General features: G+C 39.3%; 1 protein-coding gene across 1 annotated transcript in view; it reads left to right on the top strand.

Moving 5' to 3' along the window:
• Nucleotides 1-18,385, top strand: part of TEX15 (testis expressed 15, meiosis and synapsis associated) — a 1,045,473-nt gene that overhangs the window by 953,960 nt on the left and 73,128 nt on the right. The window contains exon 7 of the mRNA XM_085640942.1: nucleotides 4,115-10,755. Coding sequence (XP_085497068.1) covers nucleotides 4,115-10,755 — 6,641 coding nt within the window. The remainder of the gene's footprint in view (nucleotides 1-4,114; nucleotides 10,756-18,385) is intronic.

Below are 18,385 nucleotides of genomic sequence, written 5' to 3'. Positions count from 1 at the left end.
ATTTGTATTCGTTTCATTAAATAGACCTTAGTGCAATAGTGACAGGTATACAATACAGATCATAAATGATGTGCACCACATATACAGTATTTTACTTTAAAAAGGTACACAGATAATTATAATAAATAAATGAAAATATATGTTAAAAAGGAGAAATACACAAATAACTATAGTTTACAGATTAAAAGTGATATCGATATATCTTATATGACATGCTTCCACAAGCATTCAAGCATATTCCAACTATATTTCATATATATCTTAGATCTATTAAAATTAGTACAATAAAACTATAACATCAATCCCGCCACCCACAATTGCCCCCTAATCAAGAGAAGCAGTCATAAATAAAGTGTCAAAATATTCCACATGCACAAGTTTATCACAGCAGTACCCATTATCACCAAATTTGTCTGCATTAAACTAGATTTCCCTTCCCTTACCCGCAAGGAATCAGGGAGCTATTCAATGAATCTGTGTCTGCTTCCGAGGCCAACAAACTGTCTTACGAAACAACACAGCACTCTCCAAAGTTGCCCATTTAACCATTTTTTCCGCCATCTAGTAATTTGAGGAGCATGCGCTGATTTCCAGTGCATAGTCAATTCTTGTTTTGCCAAAACCAAAGTCAGTAAAACTAGTAGTAGTTTTCTTATTTTTAGGACAAAGGTATCCTCCTAGGAGGCAGACCAAGGGTGTACAAGGGATATCCCGCAAGGTTATTCCATTAAGATATTCTATCACTTCCTCCCAGAACCAAGCTAATGAAGGGCAGGACCATACCATGTGGAATATTTCTGCCCCCAACTCCCCACATCTAGGGCATTTTTCAGCAGCAGTCGCATAGAACTTGTTAATCCTGCCAGGTGTAAAATAAGCTCGATGCAGGATATAGAAATTAATTAATTTGAACCTGGCATGTCTAGAAACAGCTGTTATATGCACTACAATCCTATCCCAGCCCAAATCATTAATATGAAGCTCTAAGTCTCTCTTCCATTTTATTTTCAACTCAGCAAGATGAGAAATAATTTTTGCATGAATCGCACTATATAGATAGACCGCTCTTAAACACCCTGTTGTTGCACACAGCTGTTGATACAGCTGATGTGTGACAGGTTCAGCATCTCCATTTCTCCAATAATTCCTTATTGTTGCAACCAATGTCCTGTGCACTAAAGATTGTCTTCTGGGTATATTAAATTCTTCAGCCAATTCTGCAAACCTAAGCAATACTCCATCCCCATATAGGTCTCCAACCCGGTTAATCCCAAAAGTAGTCCATCTTTCAATCCCTGCTAATGCTCCTACCTGGGTCACTATTTTCATCCATTTTAATACCATACTAGGCAAATAGGGTACCTGGACTCGTATTGGCTGCCGGCAACGTCGCCAGCACTGCTGTATCACTAGCAGCTCTTTAGAAATTGCAGGCAGTCTCCGCCGAGGAAGCAAGATTTTCAATACGTCCTGTAAATCAGGCAGTGAGCCAATAATACCCTCCCCAGGGTTCATTTGACAAAAACCCATCTATTTAATCATTGCAGTTGAGCCGGCAGATGATAAGATGCAAGATCAGGAGCAGCCAACCCTCCCTACATTACAGGGCGCTGTAGTTTTGTTAGTGCTACTCTACGCCGATCTGTTCCCCAAAACAATTTCAGAAGTAGAGATTCCAATTCCCTAAATATTTAGCGAGGAACCACCAACGGCAACGTGTTGAAGAGATAGAACAATCTTGGTAGCGCCAAAATCTTAGCTACCGCTGTTCTGCCAGCCACAGATGATGGTAAGCTCATCCAAAAATTAATACTACGCTAGCGGGGGTCTCTGTCCGGTTTTCACCAGCCTGCCACAACCAGACATGTTTCTAACCTCATGGAGTGCGAGCCAGTACTCTCAGAAGGCAGAAGCAATACCTGCTCTGGGTGGTTTTTTTTCCACACCTTCTCCAGGACAGGGTGGCCTTCTCAGGTGGGAAGCTTCAAATGCAATGCCGCCTTTGAAATCCAACCCTGGAACCCCCAGATAGTGGGGGGGGGGGACTAAGACTCATTTCATGCTCCACTTTTGGCGGGAAAAAAGTAGGAAAATGAGTTAGATGAGGATAGGGCCCCCCCCTCAGCCTTCACCACCCCTAGGACAGGGCAGGCGAGGTAAACCCCTCTCCTGAAATTCCACCATCTTGAGATAGTGAGAAAACCTCCAATCAGTGTTAGGGTAGAGCCTGTTGCCACAGGAAGTGGTCACTAGAGGGTGTAGACAGCCTAAAAGTAGATAGCCCATTGGCTGATACCGGTCTCCCCTTGTAACGGCCCTCAATTCAGTATTTTGGTGGCTCCCTGAGACCTGAACCTCAGATTCATTGAACCAAAGAAGACCAGGACAAAAGAAAACCTGCTACGCGAGAACGGAAGCCCTGCTGCAGAAAGAAAAGGCTGCAAACCCTGCCAGCTGCAAGAAGTACTCGTCAATCACTGCTAATGTGTCATCCTGAAACCTGCAAGGCCTCCAAGAACCCCAGAGCATTTACAACCTCTGAGAAATCAGAGAGAAGTTCCCTTGGAGTGAAGGTATCTCTCCCCTGCACCCCATAGGCACTGATCCCACGAAGTCGGGTTTGTCGACTTTCTGCTCCCCGACAAGCTCGCCGCAGCACTGAAGCAAAAAGAGGTACAGCAGCTCCGTATGGTCAGATCTGCCTCTCCACCAAGTTTGGAGGCACCAGGACCTGCGAGCTGCCGCATACTGGGATACTGGACCCCCAATGGTAAAAACCTGAAAAAGAGTCCTCTCAGGACTCCCAAAGCACCAGAAACAAGCACCCATCGGGGGACGTCGAGACACTTGAGACCCACTTCCTGAGTGGCCTAGCTGTCCCAAGATCACCTCTCCAAGCTGCCTGCTCCTGACCGTGAGGACCATAAGGAGGCACGATGCCCGGCTGATCGGTTCGCTTTGAACCCGTCCCCATCGGCCCCAGCACCAACTAACCAGCTCTGATCTTGTGGTCCCCAGGCCCTTGCGACCTCCTCCGCCCAAGGAGACCCACCGGACTTACCTGTAAATCCACCTGTGCACTGCATTTTCAAGTGTCCCTCTTCGTCTTTGCGCCCCGGTTTTAAAGACCCTCAACAGTCTGTTCGCACCCGATCCGGGACACTCCCAAACGTCTCCTGCTGGAACTTTTGACCTGACCCGAACATCAACTTAAAATGTGAAAGCATTGCCTGATTTTATATGCATTTTTTCTCTTTTTCCCCATCGATTCCTATGGTGCGTAATTGCGCAAAAAAGTGATATATTTTCCGAACTTCATAACTCTGAAAGTGTTTACCTTAGAACTATGTTCTTGGTCTTAAAAAAATACATACCTCTGTGTACCATTTGGGGATTCTCTGGACTCTCTGCACAGTGGACTTCTTTTTAGTACACTATATAGAGAGACAGCTTCCTACAGTGCTATTCCTCTCGTATTTAGATGTGCACTAGCGTACTAAAATAAAATGTTCCCTATGCCAAATGCACTTGGATCAACAAGGCAAAGACTGAAAGACTCGACATGATTAGTACTGCCTAATTACAAGCCTTGTAGTTTTTTTTGCTAGAGCTCTATTGAGTACATTTGTTTGCTGCACCATTAACTGTTCAAACCGTCCCTCCTTTATCTCTTCAATCATAATTGTGAGAAAACAGGTGCATCCATCTGAAATGATGGGTTTCTCGTTGGAGTAATACTCTAGCCATTTAACAGTTCATATAAAGCATACCAGACTGCCCTTACATTTATAGTGCTTTCTAAAAAAAAATGAGGATGTGCAAGTCTGATATAGCCATGTTAGCACTTATCATTTCAGTGTAAAAGAAAGAGTGACTTTTTAGGAACTATCATTTTTGTTGTTGTCAGTGGTACTTGCAAGTATGACACTTTTTCTGTGTTTGTCTAGATGATGTCCTTCCCTATATTGGTTCATAAAACACGTATTTTCTTTGGAAATTATGAAAACAGATGAACGGCTTTATAAATATAATCCAACCTTTGTACACTAACTTGCTTTTTTCCTCATTTATTGTTGACTTTTGATGTGCTCCTTTCTTTATTTCTCTTGATCAGGAAGACGTGTATTGAAAAACTGCACTGTAGCGAAAAGGATTGGGAAGGGGAAAAACGCCACAATTATTTATAGAAGTATTCGAAAATCTGCAGATGGGCTTGCTGACAAGACAGTGAACAAGCGCTTGTGCAACGTACCAGACCAACAGAAAATCCATAACTCGACACTTGTGAGCACAAAGTTCGTTGACACAGAGAAAAGGCAAAGATCACAAAGGTTTTTCAATACGACCTTAATCAATCAGATTGATGACTCCTGTGTCTCAGGTGCACCCTCTTTACATCATAATATGCACAGCAGAGATGCGTTTTCATCTGAAGAAAGCGTCCACCTGAATATTTTAGGATGTGTTACAGGGAAGAAAAGCAGCCATTCTATAAACCAGACCCCATTAAATCCTAATCCTATTGTCAGCAATGGCCTCCAGTCAACTGTGATTACCTCAAAACTAATCCGTGATCCAAGGCTAATGAAAAGGAGGATGGCTGTTTTTAATGAGGAGACTGAGATGCCTTTGGATGGGAGCCTGCCATCTGAGCACAGCCCAAAAATTCAAAATGTGACTGGAAAGAAACTCCTAGACACATGGGATGTTTCTTCTGAAGATTTACCTTCACATAAGAAAGCAAAGAAGGATGTACTGAAGGCAAATCATTCTACAAACAATCTAGCACAAGGGCTACCCCTGCATAAAGCAAAAGACAAAATTACCAATTATGTAGACTGTTCTGCTAGTGGCACATTAGACGGTGTAAGGGTCCGAAATCATATAAAAAATGACATCGTTCCATGTACCAAAATAAAAGGTGCCAATAAACCAGAGGGGCATTTTACAGATAACCAGTTGTCACCATACATCAAAAAAAGATCGTTTGTGGAAGAACTGGAAATGTACGAGAGTCAGTTGAAGCTAAAACTAAGAAACCACTCATCACTTTTAAGTCTATCTGATCTGTCAAGGAAGGCAAAAATTGATTCTATGGATAGTCTCTCCAAAAAAGAAAAGAAACACCTTTTCCACAGGCTTAAACTCTATGAAAAATATTTTAAAAGATACAAAAAAGATATAGGAATTTGTGATGGTAAAACGAAATTACAGTCCTGTAAAAGTGTGCGAGAAAAAAATAGCATGTCTTCCAAATGTGTAAATAATATGCCAAAGGAAACAAAAATAGCTGTTAACTCGATGTCTCACTATAGTTCTGCCTGCCAAGCCAGCGCTGGATCAGTGTTAGATGGATCTGCTGCAAGGAGTGACTCTCTAGGTTCTCGGTTCAGAACATCTTCAGTGTCTTTAGTGAAATGCCCTCATGAAGAAGACACATTTTCACCATTCGCCAAAAATGCAAAAATACGCAGAACATCAGCCAATATCCCTTCAGGAGAACAAAGGGAAGATGCAAACAAAATAGACACAGGCTGTGGTAATACAGGTTTAATGAACTGGTTCAGAGACACGGACAGTAACAGTCTTACACGCTCTATTCCAAAGAACTTGTGCATGCTGTTGCCTAGGGAAGGCAGTGGCGTGCAAGCAACGGCCACAGGAGAATTATTTTGTCCTGACAATACGTTAGGGCTGTCATCCTGTAAAGAAGTCACTGGGTTTGTTTTAGAACGACAATCTAAAAAAGTTATGGAAACAAATAAAAAAGGCTTCGGAGAGCTCAAATATGCACCAAAAAACAGTAAAGGTCCCTTACATTCCACAGTCGGAAGAAATAGCACTGAAAAACATAGAAGCCCTGTAAGAGAGGATTGTAGCATTATTGATAGTGTGTTAGGCATCGGTTCATCAGATTCTATTTTAACACTGCAGAATAAAGAAAATAAAGATAGCATGATATACGCTGCTGAAAATACCATCACTCCCTCAGGAGTTTCTGTCTTTCTTAAAGAACTACATTCTGTTTTAAAGACAATGGTGAAAACAGCTTCAGAAAGTCCAGAAAACCATACTTCTAAGGAAGGCGTTTCTTTTAGGATGAACCATATCAACAAAATTCTTCCGGTCAAAAATGAAAATATTGACACAACCTTGGAAAAAAAACATTGCCCAGAAGGCACAGATGTTTCGTTTTCCGTGGGTGCATTGGAAGATGGAGAGGAAAAGGGTACTACAGTCATGCATGATAATCACATCATAATACAGCGCTCAACTGTAGCAGAGGAAACAAATATTTCTGTGAAGAATGAATTGCATTCAAAGGAAATAGACGTTTATTGTAAAGAAGAGTTTAGCTGGTTAGCTGATAGCTGGAAGTGTACAAACAAACATGCAGACATTCCAGAACTACCATCAACCAAAAAATCAATAGGTTTCAATGACACAAAGAACAATGCAACAATTGTTACCCAAAAACTAAATCTGGAAAAGTCATTAAAGTCCAAAGAATCTAGTAGTCTCATAGTCCTTTCAGAAAATGATGCAAGTGGAGGTGAAAACAGTTGCAGAGTATTTTCCAACACGCCTTTTTTTAATGGGGACACAAACCATGAAGAGATTCCGGCTGTCCAACTTGCAAAAACAAATAACTTTGGTCTGATTTTAGAAAACATACAAGAAGATTCAAACGAATTGTTGCGTTTGAAAGAAAGCTCTTACCGACAATTGCTGCTTCAGAATTTGGATGTGGAAACTATTATTGAAATCTCATCAGTGAGTTGCAGGGACTTACAACAGCCATGCCAGAGTGCAGAGTACCAGTCATTAAAAATGTTAACAGATCGTATAAATTGGAACAGTCTGTTTGGAAGTACTGAAGAATGTTGTTTAGTTACAGATAACACCAATTTGTACAAATGGATACAACCAAAGGATGTGAAACCCACTGGTATGAGGGTTTTCCCTGATCTGCAAGTTTTATTGAGAAATGAAGAGGAATCTTCTTTATTCCCCACACAACAAAACATGCTTTATTTAAGAGATGAATTTAACTGCCCAAGTACGTGCAAGGTGTTTAACACAAAGCGAATAGGTGAGAGAAAGTGTAATACACAAAAGTTAAAAAATGAAGTTAAACAGCAAGGTTTAATGAGCATGCAGCAGAAAAAGCACGCTAGAATACAATCATCAAAGAAAGAAAAAGAAAAAATGAAGCAAATAATTGATAGTGCAAATTCTGAAATAATCAGTTACCCTTTTGCCTGCACCTGCGGGTTGGGATTGGATTGGATTTGTGGGCCTGAAAAAATTACCCACACTTGTGGTGCTGGCGTATTTACTTTTTTTGATGAAGCAAATATAGAAAGTAACTCTTCTAATGGAGGAACAACTGAGCTTACCCTGGGCCCACAGTGCCCCGTAACAAGATCTAGAAAAAGAAAGCCTTCATTTATTGTCTTTTCTCACTGTAATAAACAACCAAAAAGCACAAGAACAAGACAACATGCCCAAGGTCTTTCAGAAAACTGCAAGATATCAAAAAGGATAAACAACTCTTCAACTGAAATGGCCGAATCTTTATCTGCAGGTGGAATGAAAACATGTTCAGTGACTGGAAAACACATTACAATTGTTCTTGGTACTTTTAATGATGACGTGCCTTTGTGTAAAAGTAACCTTTTGTCAAAAAAATTGGAAAGAGCTATAATGCATCACAAACAAGCTCGAAAGAGGGGTAAGCAACCTTTACAACTAATATCAAAAATTGCCCTGCCTTATAAAGGCGAATTGACCCTATCTTACAAGATAGCATGTATCGATTTATGGGAATCATGTGACCGTGAAAACATTTTTTTTACAGAATATAGAACCATTTGCTTGATTGTGAAAAGCAAATTAGATTCGACATTTAAATGTGAAACACTTTCCAAAATAAAGGATAAAGTGAAAAAGCCTGTTACATCAAACCACATTCCCCACACATATCATACTGCCCCCAGTTTGTCAGCTGCTATTCCAGGTTCTGTTTATCAGCAATATTCTAGGACAGTTGGACCCGAGCCTTCTGTTTTCCCAGTGATGGAGAACAAGATGCTTGTTGCCAGTGGAAAAGATCGTGACATTTGTGATTTTGTGAACTCTACCAATATAACAAAAGAGTTGTCCTCTGTCCCTGAAATCCCTGTGTTTGGATTCTCTCGTCATTTAGATTACCTTCATTTGACTGATAAGGAACAATACAGTTTTGAATCTTATTCACTAAAAAGCAGTTATGAAAAACAGAGTGTAAATAACCGAAATATAGCAAACAGTGAAAGGTCAAATATGGAGCATATTTCCTCTCTTGGTTTTTCAGGCAGAATGGCCCCATTAGCCCAAAAAAATGCATGTGCCAACGCAAATACAACATTGCTGAGCTCTGTGTCTAAGATGAAGGAATGCAATGATAAACACCCTTGCTTGCTAAATGTTTGTACACCCTCTTCCTCTGGTGTCATTAACAGTGGAGCAATATCATATTCAGAAATCAGAGAAACTTCAAAAACAGTAACTCAGCACCTGAAAGAAATTCTAACTGAGCAAACCTCATCTTCTGTCCAAATCAACAGTGAAACGCTGAGCAAATCTGCTTATCTTATTACCGAAATTTCATACATTTTGCAAAAGGCAGATGAAACTGCATCCTTGGCAGCTTTACGGGAGCAAATTACAACTTGTGAATCCATTCTCCACCATTTCATCAGTGTTTTTGAGCAAACACAGGAGTGCCCGTGCAAAGATGTCTTACTTCATCGCAAGTTTTTGAAAACAGTTAATTTAAGGCCTAGTTTTAAGTCAAAGCTGAAACCTAAAGCTGTTGACTCATTTGTAGATCTCCAAATGATAATGGAGACAATTCAGTTTATTGAGAATAGAATCTGCTATTTAGAAGGGGAGCCAACTTTCCGCAGTTTGCTGTGGTATGATGACTCTCTGTATTCTCAGTTACTTAGGGGGAAGACAGGCTACCAGCAACAGTCTAATTTCTATCCTGTTTTCCAGGAACGGATAAAGTACCATGCATTAACAGAATTACAGAAACACTACAGTCAGCTGTATGAGTTCTTAGATGGCATTAATGAGAGTAATAGTTCTTACTATGTGCTTTTGAAATACAGGCGAGAGGTCAAAGAGTGTGAAGCAGTAATTAATGACCATGACAATTGTTTGGATTTTTGCCTTTCAGTGCCATTTACTTGTGGTGTGAACTTTGGGGATAGTTTAGAAGATTTAGAAAGATTGCGTAGTAGTATAGTGGAGCTAACAAAATCTTACATCTGCCTTCCAAGAGTTCAGTGTGATCCTGGAAAGTTGGAGCATGTTTGGATTCTCTTGGAGCACATATCTGCAAAAGCAGACAGCATAAAAAAGTGTGAATCTGTAAATAACATATCAATTTACGGTCTTGAGCATCTATTCTTTGATGCTGCTAAAGAGCTTGTCTGGCAAGATAGCATACAGCCTTTGAGGGAAAGAAACCCGCAAATTTCCATAAAACAGTTACTCTGTAAACTAAATCATTATGCCCTTTTGAAAATTGCTGACGTGTTTGGGTGTCTGGACAACAGCAGCAACGAAGGTAACTTTAAAAGTTCTGCTGAACCAGAATATCTATTAAAGAAATGCAACAGTATGTTGAATTCCCATACCAAAATGTTAAACATTGGTGAGATTTTAAATGCAGCACCATCTGCAGATCTGGAGACTTTACAGATGTTTATGTTAAGATGTACAAATCAACTGGAAACCCTTAAAATACAATTTCAGATTCTTCAAGAGATTGATGTGGACCTCATTCTAATCACAGGTGAGAATGTGATACAGTCAGTTGAAGGCCATAGTGACGCTGCATGTGTTCTTTTAAACCCTGAGGCTGTTGAGACTTACATAGAGATAGCAATGATTTATGAAACAATTTATTTTCTTAAAAATTCCATAGCAGCAAACATGGGTGAGGAAAGATTGAGAAGTATGCTTTGGTTTGATGTGTCACTTATGCCTGAACTGATTCACTGCCAAATAAAATATGCTTTTTATTTTTTGAACAATGATCCAGATTGCAGTACATTAAAAACAATTGATACCGCTCTTGCAGCGCTCAAAGTAGAATTGGAGATTATTTCAGAATACAGCGAAGCACTGAATTATCCATATGCCTATCTGCTTTTAACCAGAGAATTTGCAGAACTTTCTGGATTAAGAGAGCTATTACTAAAATGCAGCACTGCCATTCCAGCGTTTTTTGACTGCGTTCCTTACATTGCAACAGTTAACTACGGAAGCACAGTGCCTGAACTGGAGTACAGCTACAACAGTTTTGCGATGCTGATGGAAAGTTTAATAATAGCACAGAAAAAAGATTTGGGGAAAATGGCACATGTTATGAAAATCATGAAGTCTATTGAGTATCTTAAGTGTGCCACAGCTAAACTTGGCAAAACTCAGATCCCTGTTCTAACGCTACAAATAATGGAAAATGAAACCAAAAGGGGACGCACTTCACATAGCCATCACTTCCTAACCCAGATATCCAAAATTATAGGCACTGGCCATAAAACAAGTCTTATAAATGGAGATTTTGAAACTTCAGAAAAACACATTGGAAGGACTGGAGCCTTCCAGCTTCTCAGACAAAAGTGTGCTTATGAATCTGGTGATGATTGTAATGGAGAACACGTCCTTGCTACCAGTCATTGTAGTGGCACAGACAACAAGGTAACACATGTTTCTATTAATTTGCTCTAAATAAATACATCAGAATATTTATGTGTGGAATAACTCATTCTTAGCATATGCATTTTATTCTGTTTATGAACTTTTAAAAACTACTTTCAGTATTTTTAGTCTATTAAATAATTACAAAGCTTACTACCATATCTATTGTATACTGGTAAAGCACGCATTAATCCGTGCATATCTTGGCACGGAAAAAAATATGTTTCTTCTTACATAACTCACTGGTACTTACTGTATCAAAATATACATGAAATAAGGTAATATAAGGATGTCTCTGATTTAGTTAAATAGTAATCATTTGTGTATACATGTTATAGTATGTAGCATATATGCAATGTTGTGGGCCCACCCTTCCCATCCCCTCACCGATTATGAAAGAAGTACACCTGGTAAATATGTGGTATTCAATGATAAAATAGATGTACGTCAAAACATAACAGTAAATTGATAGTTTAGGATGTAGAGATAGTATTATAAATGCAGACACCAAGTAACATATTACATAGAATATCATCCACCATGAATTCAATTACTATAATCTCCTTCAACACAAGGACTCAATTCACCACTTAATAGGAAATCAATTCTATTATATTTACATATGAAAGAAGTAGATATTGAACTCCGTGAGGAGGCACATTGGTTAGCCACAGAATCATGACACCTGCATTCGTATTCCTTCCCTGTACAGTATCACACCACAGGAAATAAGACAAAAGGAGTGGCAATCATAATTTGACTTAATCTACTATTCCAGTTAGAAGATGAGAACACAGATTAAGAAGGCCACTACATCGCAATCAGATGTGTACCGGCAGGGCTCTCAATCACCATATATTCAATATACGGTCCCTTTAAAAGAGCAATTCTACATGCATTTGGGTAGCCATTTTTATGAATACTGACTTAATTCCAGAAAGGGACGAAATCAATGTCCTGGAATAGATTGACATTTATATCAGTTCAGTTCATATCACTTTATTTCGGCCGCAAGGGCCATAAAAGTAAAGACTATTTAAAATATGTATAATAAATAAACATACTTTAGCATTTATATTTTAAGTTCAGAAAAAAATATATTGAAAGAATAAGGGTGTCAATGCACAGTTCACAATATCAAATGCATATCATTACGAAAGAATTGGCAGCAATAAGGTTACATGAATCGGACTCAAGAATAAAAAATAAAACAAAATAAGCAATAAAAGTAACTCTTGAACAACATTGGAGTAACAAATAGTTTAGGAACAGTTGGGGTTTAAGGAGGTTTTGGAACCTCTTGTTGGATTGGTTGTAGCTGGAAAGATCGTCTGGCACTTGCATCAAGGTATAATGTAACCGGAGACCACAAATTGAGGCATTTTACTGCCATGTATATGGGATATACAAAAGAGGTATCCAACCTGTGATTATGGCAAACAGCATACCACCATGCCTTAAAAGAGATTTTCGTAAAGTCCTTCCAATTTGCAGTAATTTGCTGAAATGCTACCGCTAAAAGCAAATCAATAATTTTAACATTAAAGTTACCAAGTTCCCAACAAGGTGAGATACTTCCTAAGAAAACATGAGTAGGAGAAAAAGAAAATTGAGTTCCATAAATTAGGTTGATTTGGGACCATACTTGTTTCCAAAATTTGTGTACAATGGGACAAGAAAATAACATATGGAGTAAATCAGCGTTTGGGGAGGAACATGTCCAACAAACATCTGGTACAGTCGTAAACTTTTTACTTAAGGCGATAGGTGTTAAGAACAGTCTGTTGTAAACAAAAAACAGCGTTTGCTTTTTACTAGCTGCCCTAGATGATTTACGTATCTTAGTCCTTAAGCTGTCCCATAAGGACACTGGCCAAGAAACCGCAAAATCTCGTTGCCATGCCTCTTCTATTTTGGATTTCTGCCTAACAGTGTCAGTGCTGTGTAAATACCTATATATGGAGGAAGCTTTGGGCATAGTTTGTAATAAGGTATGAAGTCGTGAAGGAGGATCAGGAGCAGTGGGAACAATATGCGTATTAGATAGTTGGGTATATGTGACCATCACAGCCGTCTTAAGTAGATTATATTTATGAATAAATGAGGTTGGTAGGTTGAAAGATTGACTAAGTGAGGAAAAAGGTATGAAATCTGATTGTGAGAGTAACTGATGTATCCATATTAATCCTCTCTGATGCCAAGTCTTCCAATAGAATGGTTTGTTTCGAATAAGTAGATTTTTATTGTGCCAAATAGTTGCTTTGATGAAGGAGTCTATAGTGCTATGAGCAGTGAGGGATGTGGATACCAGGAGTTTAGAAGTCATTTTGAATATGGGAGTGGATAAGGCCTGTGGTTTGCGTAAAAAGGAAAGATATTCCTCAAAGGAGTAGGGGAACAGAAAAAGTTGCTCAACTGTAGTCCATAAAGGACATCTTCTGTAGGATCGCGCAGCCAAAGAGAAGCTTGACGTAAAAGGAATGCTTTCTGATACACCGGGAAGTCAGGAAAGTTAACTCAGCCGTTCTGTTTTGGGTTTAGTTAGCCTGAGTAAAGATATTCGGGATTTCTTGTTGTTCCATAGAAAAGAGGAAAGGATGGAGTTAATCTTCTTAAAAAATGTATGGTAATAGGGACAGGGATGTTAGAAATAGAGTATATAATTATAGGCATGAGCATCATCTTTATAGTGTCCAGACGGCCCCACCAGGACAGGTAAAGAGGGTGCCATTTAGTAGCTAGGTCTGAAATCTTTTGTATACATTTGTCCATGCATAAAGATACTGTGTCCGAAATTGAGGGGGTAACATGTAAACCTAAATACTTGATATGATTGGGACTCCATGTGAAGTTGGAAGCACTAAAATCAGATTTGAAAGTATACTTAGTTAAGGGCAAAATCTCGCATTTATCATTATTCAGTTTATAACCAGAAATATTGGAATAAGCTTGCACTTCCGCTAAAAAGGCAGGGATGGAGTCATTTGGTTTAGACATGAATAGCAAGGTATCTTCAGCATAAGCGTCAAGTTTAATATGGGAATTTAGTGTTTGAAAACCATGTATATTTGGGTTTTGGCGTAATTTAAATAAAAAAGGTTCTAAAGCCAAATTGAAAAGGAATGGGGAAAGAGGACAACCTTGACGTACACCTCTTCCTAGATCAAAGAATGGGGAAATCAGACCATTGGCACAAACAGCCGCACGAGGATTAGAGTAGAGAAGAGAAATTAAAGATGTAAATTTAGGGCCAAAACCAAACCATTTAAGAGTATGAAATAAATAATCCATTCAACTCTATCAAACGCTTTCTCGGCATCTAGTGCTATCGCTACAAGGGAATGTGGTAAGTGAGAAGATTTAGATAAAAAGTTAAAAAGGAGTCGTGTATTATCAGTTATGAAACGACCTTTGACGAATCCAGATTGTTCTTTTCCCAACAAGTTTAATCGTGTGGCTAATGCTTTGGAAAAAAAATTGTAATCAATGTTGACCAAGGATCTAGGTCTATAATTTTTGCAGTATTGAAAATCTTTACCTTTCTTGGGAATAAGGCAAATGTGAGCTTCTGAGAAGGAACCAGAAAAGCTGCCTAAAAAATGAAAGGAATTTATTAGCGAGTACAATTTGGGTATTGCAAGTTTGGAGAAGTGGAGATAAAATTCAACAGTAAAGCCATCTGGCCCCAGGGCTTTATCTTTTTTAAGGAGTTGAAGAGCTTTCAATAGTTCTTGCTGTGTAAGATCCAACTCCAGGGATGATAGATCAGGAAGAGTATGTTGAGGTTTTTGTATATTGGAGAAAAAGAGGGAGTGGTCAGTGGGATGCGTTTCAGAAGCATATAATGACTTATAAAATAGAGAAAATTCATTCAAAATATCAGCGTCTTTGAATTTTAGGTTTGATTGTATATCATAGATAGATTCAATGTTCAGTTTATTATGTCTAACTTTTAAACAGTTGGCCAATATTTTCCCTGCTTTATTTTCCCCCCCCATAGAATTTTGCACTAGATTTTAACAAGTACAGTGAAGCATCTTCCGTTGATTTCTTATTGAAATGCATTTTGGCATTAATGAGAGTTGTTAAACAATCCTTCGAATTTGAAGTATAATAAGAGTGCTCCAGTCTCTTGATATCCCGAAGGAGATCCTTAGTTACTTTACGGGCAATATTACGTTTATTGGCAACAAAGCCATTTATGAAATCTCTTGCTGTAGCTTTGAATGGATCCCATAAAGTGGAGAAGGGCATGGAATGAGATGGATTCGTTTAAAAAAACTCGTTAAAAAAGGTAGTGAAGGAGGCACTAAATTTTGGATCTAAAAGGAGGGCATTATATATTTAAAACGCCATCTTCTGGGGCCTGTACTTTTGGATAGGACGTCAATGCCAATGGAGACAGGGGCATGGTCTGACAATAAAATGGGTCCAATCTCTGCATTTAGGAGAGTTTGTGAAATAGTATGGGAGACAAAAATATAATCAAGTCTTGATTGAGAATGATGGGTAGGGGAGTAAAGGTGTACGCTCTAGTGGTCAGATTGCAGATCGCAGAGGCGCCAGGCATCGAGGAGTTAATGCTGAGTGACAGTGGAAACAAAAGATTTATAAGGTTTATTAGGAACAAAAGGGACTATAGAATTCCGATCGATAAAAGGGTCAAAAATTTGATTACAGTCACCCGCTAGAATAAAACTATTCTCTATGCAGTGAGTAATTTGCTTGGCCAATGTCGGCCAAAAAGAAGAGTCACCACAAGTGGGAGCATAAATGTTTAGAAGAGAGACTAGAACTTCCTTCAAAGACAATTTAACATTCAACCATCTGCCAGCAATATCAGATTCTTGAGATATAAGTGTGTGCAAAAGGGATTTGCGGCAAAGTATCATTACACCATTACATTTACCATCACCTGGAGAAGAGAAAACTTCCCCCACCCCACCTTTTTTTAATTTTAATGCTTCAGCATCTGAGAGATGGGTCTCTTGCAGAAATGCAATATCTACATCCAATTTGGCTAAATAGGTCAGGACTCTTTGCCTCTTAATGGGCGAGTGTAATCCCCTAATGTTCCAAGTAATCAATTTTAATGACATAGATTATTATAAATAAATTGATCTAGAAGAATAAAACAACGGTCCAATTCATTATGAGAGCAAAATAAAATGTGAAAGAAGAGAGGAAAGAAATTAAAGTTGAATTCAATACCATAGTAAGAAAAGGCGTAAGAATCGGATTACCAGAACCAGAAATGAAGACCAAACCAGAGAAGTGAACATATCCTATCGAAAAGAGAGAAGATAAATAAAATGAGTAAGAAAAGAGAGAGTAAAGAAATGATGACAGTCAAAATTGCAGCAATAGATATAGAAAGAATAACAAACATATGCAAGAAAATAAGAGCAAGAAAGACACCAAGGAAACATCGGATTGTAAAGTTCAAAACATATTAAGAAACCAAAGACAAAACTACACAGATAACAAAGGACAAAACTGAAAACATACCAACAAAAGGGAAATGTGGGTGGGGAGGTGTGTGGAGCCACATGGAGCAGACACGCATCTAGGGAGGTTCCAGCAGGATTCGGGAAAGACCATTTAACGATTAAACGTAGCTGTGAAACAGGAAACAAGAAACATAACTTAGCGGGTAATAGAGATTTAAGAAAGTAAAAACAATAAGAACACAACTAGAAACACTATAAATATAACACCATGAATTTAAACCAACCACACAGAGTAGGAGCCAAATAAACAAAATAAATAAATAAACTGTTAAAGACAGGCCATCAACACAACCCAAAACTAGTTCCGTAAGAACTACAATTAAAAGAGCAACGACAATGCAAATGTATACATCAATAGTTCATGTAATATACGGTGAGGGTCATCCTGAAGAAGTCACATAATCCATCCTTCGCGAATTGATGAAATTCTGCAAACGAACCGGATCTCCGTAAGTCGTTGTTCTGTTGTTGTAAGTGACCTTGAAGAGACATGGAAAAGGCCATATCTAGCGCCTATGGAACGTAAGTCTGGTCTTAAGTTGAGAAAAGCCTTACGTCTGGCCGCTGTGGCTTTAGAATAGTCTTGCGCAAAAAACAATGTGGAACCAGACCACGTAATGCGTTGAATAGCTTTAGCTGCTGTCAATACCTTTAGCAAGTCCGTATATTCTATAAAATAAAGGATGACTCCTCTTGGTCTCTGCGATGGTGAAGCAGTAGTGGGAGCTCGCCCCAATCTGTGGGCGCGTTGTATGTTCAGCGTAATGTCATCTGGCATATGTAATATTTTAGGGAGGAATCTGTGCCTTCGACCCCTTCTCCCAGGCCATAAATACGTAGGTTGTTCCTCCTGTTGCGATTTTCACGGTCCTCGACCTGCTTCTGGAGGGTCATGACTTGGGATTGCAAAAAAGGGACACTCTCAGTATTGTCGCTAAGGGAAGAAACGTTATGCTCAACTGCGGTAAGTCTTTTATCTAGTTGCATCCAGTTATCTGAGAGAGCTTGCAGTTTGGAATTTGTCTCCTCCATGAAAGGCCGAAGTGCTCTGATCTCCTGCAGCAATACTTCCATTGAGACTGAGGAAGCTGGTTTAGGGGGCGAAGGAGGGTCTTTTTTTAACCTTTTAACATTTGATTTTCCTGATGCCACAGGTGTAGAATCCATTGTTGAGTTTGCGTTATCCAGCACTAACAACTGTGAATCCTCCAGTTTAGACTACTGTGAAAAGAGTGTAGAATTTTTTATAAAAGAGCGCTTTGGTGTGGTTACGCTTTCGTTCTGCCCATGTACTGAGGAAACGAGCCCAAAGCAAGGTCTGGAGTTAGAGACAGAAAATGTCATGTAAAAAGTGCGGACATGGAAAGAAGGGAGCCTTAGCTTGGAGCACGCAGATCTTATAATAAAAGATATGAAAACAAATACATTGATATATCATGTAGGTTGTCAAATGTTACTATCTCAGAGGAAGGAGTCTGCATAACTCATGAGCGCTTGAACTATGTTGCCTCAGACCACCTACATCTTCTCTCAGAACTGCTTCACGAAGACCATCAAACTGAATACAAAAAATAATTAGGTGAGAGATGACCAGCTTACAAATTATGCAAGTGAACGAAAGTAGGAGATAAGTAAGAACAATTCATCTGGGCGCTGAAAAATGCGTCATATCCTCTGTGAGTGATGAAAAAATTAAAAATGGCGGCCATTGCAAAGATCCTTGGACAGCTGTGGGCTGACAGAACAATGAAAAGAGCTGTTGCAGGGAATTTGTTGAAAGCATAGGTGTTAAAGTTCTGGGCTGAGAGATGAGCTGTGGGGCATAATAAGGCTGCTCAATGTTTAGCGAGTGAGGCAGAAAGACGTACACCGCTCGCGTTTCGAAATCCAAAATGGCGGCCACGGTGCCGAAAAACGCTCAGGAATGCCTTTACCTGTAGAAAATGCTTATTTCCGCTTTAAATGCATGCGGACGTCTTCACCACAGGAGCAGCATCGGTGCGGAGAGGTTTCCCGCAAACCGCTTCACATTTAGGTGCCGCGGGACAGGTCCTCTCCGTTCCGGTGCCGGGAGCCCTATGGAGATGCGACCATCCTCCTTGGGTGCCTGGCCACGCCCC

This window comes from Triturus cristatus, chromosome 2_2 (assembly GCF_964204655.1).
Source record: "Triturus cristatus chromosome 2_2, aTriCri1.1, whole genome shotgun sequence".
Lineage (NCBI taxonomy): Eukaryota > Metazoa > Chordata > Amphibia > Caudata > Salamandridae > Triturus > Triturus cristatus.
The sequence above is the reverse complement of the archived record's forward strand: the minus strand, read 5'-3'. Positions and strand labels throughout refer to the sequence as shown.